The sequence below is a fragment of the Chlamydotis macqueenii genome, chromosome 1, assembly GCF_036417535.1.
Source record: "Chlamydotis macqueenii isolate bChlMac1 chromosome 1, bChlMac1.mat, whole genome shotgun sequence".
Classification (NCBI taxonomy): domain Eukaryota; kingdom Metazoa; phylum Chordata; class Aves; order Otidiformes; family Otididae; genus Chlamydotis; species Chlamydotis macqueenii.
The window spans coordinates 64,900,795-64,911,001 of NC_141556.1; the positions used below are offsets into that span (position 1 = coordinate 64,900,795).

At 39.6% G+C, this 10,207-nt stretch overlaps 1 protein-coding gene across 2 annotated transcripts; it reads right to left on the reverse strand.

Annotated features, from left to right (window-relative positions):
- Positions 1–1,464: 1,464 nt before the first annotated feature.
- Positions 1,465–6,613, reverse strand: CHRM2 (cholinergic receptor muscarinic 2). 2 transcript variants are annotated; one of them, XM_086742428.1, is made up of 2 exons: positions 5,217–6,613; positions 1,465–1,945 (listed from the first exon to the last, which is right to left on the reverse strand). In XM_086742428.1, exons 1-2 carry the CDS (start codon positions 6,611–6,613, stop codon positions 1,924–1,926), a joined length of 1,419 nt encoding a protein of 472 aa, XP_086598554.1. In that variant the 3' UTR covers positions 1,465–1,923. The 2 variants fall into 2 exon arrangements, with proteins under 2 accessions (XP_086598554.1, XP_010117564.1); XM_010119262.2 differs by lacking the exon at positions 1,465–1,945 and having other exon boundaries at positions 5,213–6,613.
- Positions 6,614–10,207: the final 3,594 nt, after the last annotated feature.

Genomic DNA, 10,207 nt, shown 5'->3' on the forward strand with positions numbered 1-10,207 from the left:
ATTAAAGACCATCTATCAGCTTCCTTCAGAGAAACATTTTCTATAAATTAAAAAAAAAAACCCTAAGATTTCTTAGAAGTCCAGAGCTTTTCATAATATACGGGAACAATAAAAGCGATACTGTATAGAAATCACGTCCCTAGCAAGTGTCTCTAGACATGTTATATAAAACATCTGTAGACCCAGGGGTGAAAAAAGCTTGCCAAAAAAGCTTGCTTCTTTTTAGCGTCTCAATTTCTACCACTTGCACTGTTGTCAGCTGAGAGTACAGAGCCATCTAGGAGGAGATCTTTAGAAATATCAAAGACTAATAGATGCCAAACCCACTACCTGTCAGCAAATATCCCCCACCCAGAGGACCAGAGTTTGTTTTCTTGTTATCTTTTTCCTTCCTAAGAATTTGGCTTCTCGCAAGAAGCAACTTGGTTTGTCAAAAAATGAAGATCTATAGGAGTTATTGTAAGGGGAGAGAGGGAAAGCAAATAGCAGCAGCAGCAGCAGTCTTTCTGCCCCCTCAGCTGCATCACGCCAGCTTTGCAGCACAAGGGGCTGTGAGGATGCTTTTCTTATTTGCTCCTGCAAGGCTGGAACCAGGAGCAGTTTTGGGTACAGAAATGGCAAGCAGAGGGGCTGCCAGTTGAGGTGAAAAATTCAAAGTGTGCCACATCAACACCACAGGAGAAACCAGGAGCTGTATCCACAGGCAGCACTGGGGCAGCCTTTGCATCCATAGCAATGAAGAATGGGGATCAAAATTAATAAAAAAAAAAGGAAGGGACCAGTGAATTTACTAGCAAGCCTCACTGCAAAGCAGACACATGGACATGTCCAAATACATCAGGAGATGAAACAAACAAAAAAATGACCATCCCCTTCTGTCCCTGTCCCAGCTGGGGTGGCCAGAAGCAGCTGGGACACCCCGAGGGTTTTCTCATTGGTGTGTGGGCTGTTCTCACCACAGTCACATTTGCTAAAAATGTCTCCTCTCATCAGTATGTTTTCCTCCAGCAGAAAAATATAAAACAGAGGGCTGATAGATTTAGCACTTGCTTTTGTCCCCTTCATGCCAAACAGCGGATCCTTGGGGTCTGTTTAAACACTCCCATGCCCATAAGCATTTGTAAGGCAAAAAATAAAAAAAAAGAAATAAAAAGAAATCTGACCTATATAGATGTATCTGTTGGCTTTGGACTACTTTTCATCAGGTAGTATTCAAAGACTTTACTATCTCCAAACAGATCCTCATGATTCCTAATAAATCAAATGAAAATCCTAAACAGAAGACTGACAGAAATTTTTCTTCTGTTTTATCCTCACTGGAAAAGAGATTTCTCAACATTACTTCAGCTTGCTTCTTTCTTTCTTTCTTTCTTTCTTTTTCCTTTTTTTTTTTTTTTTTTTATCCACAGATATCTTTAATACTCAGAAAAGGTGCCAGTTGGATTAGCATATCTCCAAGCTGTTGTCCTCTCCCTGGAGAGTGAAGGCAGGGCTGTCCTGTTGACAGTACAAGTCACTCCCCATGGGCTGCCAACATGACAGATCCTGCTGCAGCAGGGCTATTGTCAAGTGTTGGTTGGGCATTTCCAGTTTTAGCCTGTTTCTGGAAATAATTAAGAGGAAGAGAAAGGGAGGGCAAGAAATGCTAACTACAGCTTTTTGTTATTGTTTTTTTTTTCTCATGAGTCACCTGCACAGTTTGCTGGGTTTCTATGTGAAGCAGAAGTGGCCAGTGCAACACACAGTGTGGACATGCCGCTGGGATCCTCTAGCCAAGCCCAAGGTGAAGATGTGGCAGCACCAGCAGCAGGGCCATCTGGGGCCTTGGGGGCGACGGGGCACAGGTGACAGGCGGGGAAGCCGGAGGAGGTACCCAGGGAGCGCTGCTCTTCAAGACCGACATCTGCATCTCGCAGAACTATCTCACTCAGAAGGCAAGTGAAACCTGGTGAACGTGGTTTGGGACACAAAGGAAAGACATGACAGCTCAAAAGATGTTCAAAAGAACAAATTATTATGTGAGTCTGAAACATTATCCCACTTTTTGTCTTACTGAGCCACAACCAGCTGAAGACTTGAGAAGTTCCCAGTATTCTAGGGCAAGGCTCTGCCTCCTTTCTGCCTCTGAGAGAGGGTAGACGGTGTCATGAGTAAGTGTTGGCTCTGCAACTCCCACCAGCTGCCACTGAGTGCAACATGAACACAATCCCATGCAGTATCTTGATGTTAGATTATTTTCCATGTATGTAAACCATGTTGGGGTGTATGTTTGCATGCCTGTGTACATGTGCATTATATCATGTATTTTTACATTGTTTAATTGTCTGCGAATGTGGATGCACCCTGGAAATATTTTTTCATTGAACTCATACAAGGTGGAAACACACAGGATTGTGTGTCCTGCAAGCCTTTAAAATATACTGTAATACAAATCAAAGCATCTGGTCCTTTAGGATCAAAAGCAGGGGTGGTGCTAGGGAAAAGTGCTAGAAGGCTTCAAATTGAAGGTTTTTCTTTTGTTTGTTTGTTTGTTTCATGAATGCTGACCTCAAAATATTTTTTTCTGCATAGTATTTTGAGTGTCATCACATTGCATTGCATGATGAAAAAGTATAATTGTAATGTGTATCTTGCACTTCTTAAACTGCAGAATTGTCCTTATCTGTTAGAGGAAGTAATAATTTATGAACAAGTGACAACTTCAAAAGTCAGAATAAAGGATTTGCACACTTGCTGGAAATCTCGAGTCAAAAGATTAAATAAGAGTATACAAACCATTATTTCCCAATTTGAGTACCTACACAATTGATACCAACAGCACTTGCTGAAAGAAAGAAACAGATGTGTTTCTTTTATGAAACTTTTCTGAAGAAGTAAGATTTAGAAAATGAACATATTTCATTTTATCTTTCATTTTTGTCTGGATTATTTAACATCGTAAGAGAATAAATGGTCTAGAAATGATCATGTAAGTCTTTCCTTTGACCTGCCAAGATAAGCCTAGTGAATATAGTTTTGAAAGACAAGCAGCACTCAGTTTTGCAAGCCTTATCATTGAGTTATTCTTCCTTACAAGCAGGAAGATGAAAATAGTGATAGTAAATATGATTCAAGGCGAGTGAGGTTTGCAAAATTAAATCCTTGGCTGCACGGAGACACTTAGATATATTAGGATGAAATCACTAGGAGTGTAAAATCAATGAATGCATATTAAGACACATTAATCCTGAGTTTAATGTGGCCTTAATTTACTGCAGTTTAATCCTCCTCATTTTCACTTTCTGCTAGGAACTTGTACTTTGAAACATGAAAATTGTCATATTGCCAAAGTGCTTTGACACTGTGTTCCAATAAGCTTGTCAAATATAAAACTTAAGTCTGAAAGATTAATTTCCCTGTAATCTTGAAGGCTGCTGTTTTGAAGTGTATTTTGGAAGACTCTAATGTGGTAGGAAAGAAATAACAGAGTGACTTGATGTCCACTTGGTGTGTGGCTTTCACTCCATAAGACCATCTCTCAGGACACTGTCTATGCAGCAAACCACTTTTTGGGGTTAGAAAATCTGTAGGTGTACCTTCACTAGTGCCTGGAAGTTAGAGTTACTAAGAAGGAGGTAACAAGAATATGCATAACTCACAGATAATTGCCATTTTCAGTAATCGAATACATTCTGTCCTATCCACACACAGTGCTCAGTTGTGCTACAATAAATATCAAATATTGAAGTTGTATATTCTTTTCCAGGCAGAAAGAATCTGATTTTGAGCTGCTGTGCAGTAGCAGATAATATTTGAACTTTACCCCTGCCAGCCCCATATCCAGACTATTTCAGTATCTGTTTTAGTTTAATAACTGTTCTCCTCTTTGTCTTTTTATTAGCATTGTCCCTTGGCTTACAGTGCAAATATTGCTCCCAGCTGGTACAAAAGGCAATGTAGCCAGTATCTTTTTCCACAAAGTAAGCTTCTTGTCCAGGATACACCTAGGGAGGGCTTAGGCAGAGCATGATCCATGTGGGCATGTCAGTCCATCTTATTCTTTTCCTCAATAACTGAGTGTAAATCATCTTTTAACTGGTCAAGAGTGGTCATCTAATATTAACTATTCATTCTGTGGAGCCTTGGCATACCTCTTCATCTATACATCCAACTTTAAAGGGATGTAACCTCGATTTTCCTAGTCATAATCTTGTTTCTATTTTTCAACTGAGGCCCTTTGTTTGGCTACCATGGTGGCTGACTGGATGAGACCTTTGAATTTACAAATTCTTCTGATATTCAGTCTTTCAGCCCTGGACAAGTAAGGTACAAAAAGGAACAAAAGGCTGATGGAGGTAAAAGACAAATCCACAGGTGGATGTTATACGACAAACCAAGTGAACAAAATTGTCTCAGAAGCTTTGGTTTACATAGATGCTGAAATAGTCTTGGGATGTAGCAATCTGGAAAAGACTGTTTTTTCACTTTCATCTTGACATGACAAAGGAACCACAGAACAAAAGCCCCTAAAAGGGGGCAAGTGGCAGACTTTGAATGATATACAGGTTAGGCAATGGTTATATGTTGAGCATAAGTACACTTTCAGAACTGATGCGGTTTTGGAAACAGTAGTGTCGTAAACAACATAAAATAACTTTCATCATGGTTTATCTAACAATAAGATTCTTACATGACAGTGACAAAAAACTTCAAACAACTCTGAGCTTTGGAAATCTACCATGATTCATTTGGATTATGTACAGATCTTCCAAACTCCTATGCCTCTTCCACACAGTTATTGTTAAAATTTCCTTTTTTTTTCCCTAGATGAAGATATATTAAACAGACACAGGGAAAAAAAAAAACCAAAAACAAACAAGAACAAAAAAGAACAAGTATTTTACACAGAATGACAAAAAGTTGTAGACTTTAAAGCCCTTCTGCAGAATACTCTCAGAAAGCAAGGAACTGTGGCTCCAGTCCACATACTTGAATAACTCCTCTAACATCATCATGTCCTCAAGATTAATTTTCAATAATTAAAAAAATGTTTTTACGTGTAGTTCTCAGATGTGGTGCTGATGCCGCATGTCAGTATTTCCACTAACATCCTGGACTGCACATTCCATAGAAGAGCATAAAGTGCTATGGCATTGTTTTTTTGGTTTTTTTTTAAATTTAATTTGGAACTTCTTCACTCTTTCCATTAGTATTTTTATTATAATTATTATTTTTACCTTGTAGCTCCTATATTCTTGTAATGACACATAAGAAGGTGCTTAAAGGTCTTCTTGAAAGTAGCATTGCAGAGGGCATAACAAGCAGGGTTGATGGTGCTGTTGATGTAGCAGAGCCAATAACCTATGGTCCATACAGTGCCAGGGATGCAGGATGTGCAGAAGCTGTTGATGAGCACCATCACGTTGTATGGGGTCCAGGTGATGATGAAGGCCAGGAGGATGGCCAAAATAGTCCTTGTCACTTTTTTCTCTCTAGAAGGAGGTGGTTTCTTTTTGGCTGGCTGCTTTGTCATCTTTACGATTTTTCGGGCTACACTATTCTGCTTCTCTTCCCCAGTGGTGCCTACAATCTCCACAGTAGTGTTGGTGGGGGCACAGCAGTCACCCTTTTGGGACTTGGTGACTATTCGGATGCATGTCAGCTTGGAGTTCTCCACTTTGAGATGGTCTTGGGAGGCAGAAGCCTGGCTGACATCTTTGGCAGCTTCATCCTCTTTCACGTTGGAAGCGACCACACTGACAGAGGTGGAGTCATTTGAGCTCTCCTTCTCCTCCCCTTGAATGCAGTTCTCTGTCACAGTCTCTCCGGTGGTTTTTCCATTCTGAATTTTGCTGTGCTCCAACCCATCCCCACTGGTTGAGATGTTGTTATTGTTTGGTTTCACTATTTTACTTTGGACAAGGCTGGGGGAAACTGTATCTTGGTTTTGAGCAGCTTCCTTTTTCCCTTTCTTTATCCGACTCTTACTGGCTCGAGAGATTTGCCAGTAAAGGACAGTCATGATGATAACAGGCAAATAGAAGGCTGCAATGGCAGTGCCAAAAGTGACAGCAGCATTGGAAAAAAACTGAATATAGCAATCCCCATCTGGGACAGTCCTTCCTCCCACAATGAACTGCCAGAAAAGAATTGCAGGAGCCCACAAGATGAAGGACAGCACCCATGCAGCTGCGATCATCATGCCTGCCATCTTAGTGGTTCGCTTTACGGGATATGTCAGAGGCTTGGTGACACAAAAGTATCTGTCAAAGCTGATAATGAGGAGGTTCATGACAGAGGCGTTGCTCACCACATAGTCAAGAGCCAGCCAGAGGTCGCACACCACAGGCCCTAAGGGCCAGTAGCCTATCACAGTGTAGAGGGTATACAGGTTCATAGAAAAGATGCCGATGATCAAGTCAGCACAGGCCAAGCTGAACAGGAAATAGTTGTTGACAGTCTGTAGGTGCCTGTTGACTTTGATTGACACCATGACCAAGATGTTCCCGATTATAGTGACTAGACTGAGAGACCCTGCTACCAAGACGATGAAGACCACCTCAACTGTTTTATAGGGGCTCTCCAGAGCCATCACATTTTCGGTGGAAGAGTTTATGTACGTTGAGTTATTCATTTCTGTTCTGCTAATAAATCACCTAATTATCGCTTAAGCCTGCAGAGGAAAGAAAACAAAACAGATAGCATCAAGAAATTAGTTCTTTTGCCCTTAGGAAATGGATCCTAGAAAAACTACTTGGAAAGAGGTTACAGGTAGAAGATGTGTGCAAAAGGACCAGGCAGCTTTGGCTAATGAAAACACCTTGCAACATATATGATCTCCTGAAGAATAACATACCAATAGGATACCTCTAAATATGTGACAAAGACACAACATTTGGATCCAGATGAAGATTTTTAAGTTCTCAGATGCGTTTTTCTCTTTGTCCTGTTGTAGAACTAATAATGACTTTAAAATTTTGGAACCGTATCTGCATATTGATTTCTTTCCTACTAACAAAATAGTTCACTTTGCTTGTTTCAAATCCTATTCTGAATAAAAAAATACAGTCCTAAAGGTATGTCATTCTTATAACCCAAGGTGAAGATGTGATTTACCAGGAGCCAGATCACACAAAGGTGACTTAACGTTTCCATCTTTCCTTCATGTTCCACCTGAGTATGCTTCTGTGAGGGTTATGGACCAAGTTTGTGCCATGTCTCCCTCTAATTTTCTTACACTGCAGTTACCTTTTTTTTTAATACTTGCAAAGATTTTGGCACTGCATCAAACTAAAGTTATTAGTTATTAAACAAAAAAAAGAGTAGATCTGTTGAAGTCAATAGAATTAGTAAATTCACCTCAGTTAAGCATCCACCTATCTAGTTTTATGTGTACAATTGTTATATTTTTTTTCCCATTTCAATGAGATTAAAGTAATTTTTTACATCATCCTCTTGACTATTTGTACCTAGAAAATGGGTGGTTGTTTTTTTTTTTTTAACATGACGCGATTATCTCTTGATGCTTGCTTGCTTGTACTTTCCTCAGTTTTTTCAAATCACAATATTTTTTATTTATATCACATAAAGCTACAACAAAAGGTATGAAATGGATAGCAGGGTAATGATAAAGAAAGAAACAGATAAAAATCAGCTTTGTTTATACACAGCAATTCTTTTTGTGCCCTGTATTGCCTACTGGCGGTATTCAATAAATAGTAATTAAACTACTAGCAATATACATTTGATAGAAGACCAAGAAAACACCACATGCTGTTTGCCTTAAGGATATATACTATCCTTTTGTGCATCCCCTGGAAGTCGATAGAATGCACTAGAATTGTACAGCCAGCCTCCGAGCGCTCATTATTTATGAGCTGTGCTCAAGGGATTATTGAGGCATGAAGGCCAGATGTGACAGAGATGTTCGGTTGTTTCTAATTGGAATAGGCTCCTTTTTTTCCCACTCATAAGGCATCACTTCTTTAAGACAGAGCTTCTAAAAGTTGGGGTGCAATCAAAGGAAGACAAAAAATTCAGTTATGCTTGGCTCCTCCATACATCAGGGATTAAGGAATCCTTCTCTGGCCCCTGTGACTAACCTGCTGATGCACAGATAGATAAAATACATGTCACTTAAACAGAGCAATGTATTTTCACTTTTTATCACTGCATATTTTCTTTCAGATGCGAAAGGAAGAAGATGATGTAAAATGTCAGCACAACAGCAAAAACCTTTCTGACCTCTAAGAAAAATAAGTAAGTCTGTCTTTGTGGAAAAGTCAAAATGCTATACCAGGGTAAAGGCTTTCTGTCTGAGGCAACTTTGTAATCTTGTAATTTATACTGAAAGAAATACAGCCAGCAGAAGGTGGGGTTCATACATTTATCTTTGCTTTTAAAAACAGCTGAGACTTGTTTGCCAATTTCATGTTGAAGTGAACACATGGATAAATAGAGGAGCATAAGGCTAGACAGACATATTTTTCCTACTAGGAAGGGTTCAAGGGAACAGAATTTTGAGGAGGAATGCTTTAATTAAATGTATGTTTTTTACAGTAAGAATAGGCTGAAGGGAATATGACAGAATTTATATTTGATGCAAAAAAAAAATAGACAGGAGAAGAGCCTAGACATCTTTAATATATATAGGACAGTCATTTCAGCAGTTCACTGTGTGCCTTTCACCCAAAGCCTCACAGCTGAGCAACTGGCTGTCCAGGTAGATGTGTAAGATATCAGGTTTTTGGGACAAACTAAAAACTTCTCCCAAACAGAGTTATTTATGAACATTCTTGACGGAATACATTTTTGATGAAAAGACAAAATAACTCACGTAGATGCATTGATTTCAAAAAAATTTCATCTGAAAGAGTTTATGATCCAGGGCTCTGCAGCTACCTCTGGTGACAGTGGGAGGGGGAGCAAGAAGGGAAGAGAGTGAGAGAAAGGATCTGAGCTGAAAAAATTGTGCTTTATGATAAGAAAACAGGTGTTTCTTTACAACTTCATTTTGACAAAAAGTTCAGGCATTTTGTTTTCATTCCACTGAAGAACTAAGATTAATTTCAAAACCTTAAACTTGTTGTGAAACCAAATTACCAGCTAACTTTATTTCTAAGTCTTTTCGGTTGAATTTTTACCCATTTCCAGTGGAAATATTGGTAATTCAGTATAAATTCCTGTTGTTTTATTATCTCCAGTGCAAGGAGCTGGATGAGAGCTAAAAAGCTAATGTTACTTGTTAGGAATAGAATTCCACTCTGCTCTTTTAAGTGGAAGCAAAGCAGAGGAGTCTCTTTCCAAGTGGTCTCTCCTTGCACAAAATGTTCCTGCCATGAGAAGTCTGGTAGTCTTGGACTGCAAATAACATTGACAATCATGGCTTTCTGAGGTATGGAGAAACATATCTGCTATCCCTTACTCCAGTAAAATCTTCCCTTGCTTGCATCAATACGATTGCAAAGCGAACCATGTTTCACTATGTGTGTTGATGGGAAGGTGTAGGGCTGGAGAAACATTTGATTTCCACCAACATAAGTCATTGCTGCTGATAGTACTACCAGTATACGAGCAGAGACAGGGGTATGCAGGCTTCCTAATCCAAGATCCCCTGGAATCTGCTGAACCCTTTCCTGTTGGCTCCAGTAGGGTTTGAATCAGGCCCCTAGTGAAGTTTCTGTTTCTTATTGTGGCCGCTTGCTCCCTCGGTACAGGACTGCCCATAGACTACTTTTGTTTCTGTCATGCCATGGAGCCCATCTTTCCTGCAGGAGAGGCAGCTGTTAGGGGAACAGATGTTATTTATTAGGCAGACCTACGGGGCAGAGGCATTTGAAGGTAATATGACCTCCCGTTATGAGAAGTACCAGATCTTATTCTTGAACAAACAGAGTTCTCCTCTGCAAGCCCATGGGTGTTTGTGTGAGTTGCACAATATGGCACTGACTCCCATGGGCTACCATAATTTATCCTTGTATACTGAGTGCATTCTTGCTAAACAGAGAATACCCAGAAAAGGCAAGAAATTTCTCTGTGACCTGAAAACCAATCAAGTTCATTTTCTGAAATATATTTTAATATACATATGATTTTGTGGAACGCAAACACCATAATCACTGTACGGAAAATGTCCAAACCCAAGAAATCCACATATGAAATAATTCATTGCTGGACATTTGATACGGAGCTGGGAAACATTTCCAGCGCAGTACTTTCTCCTCTCTAG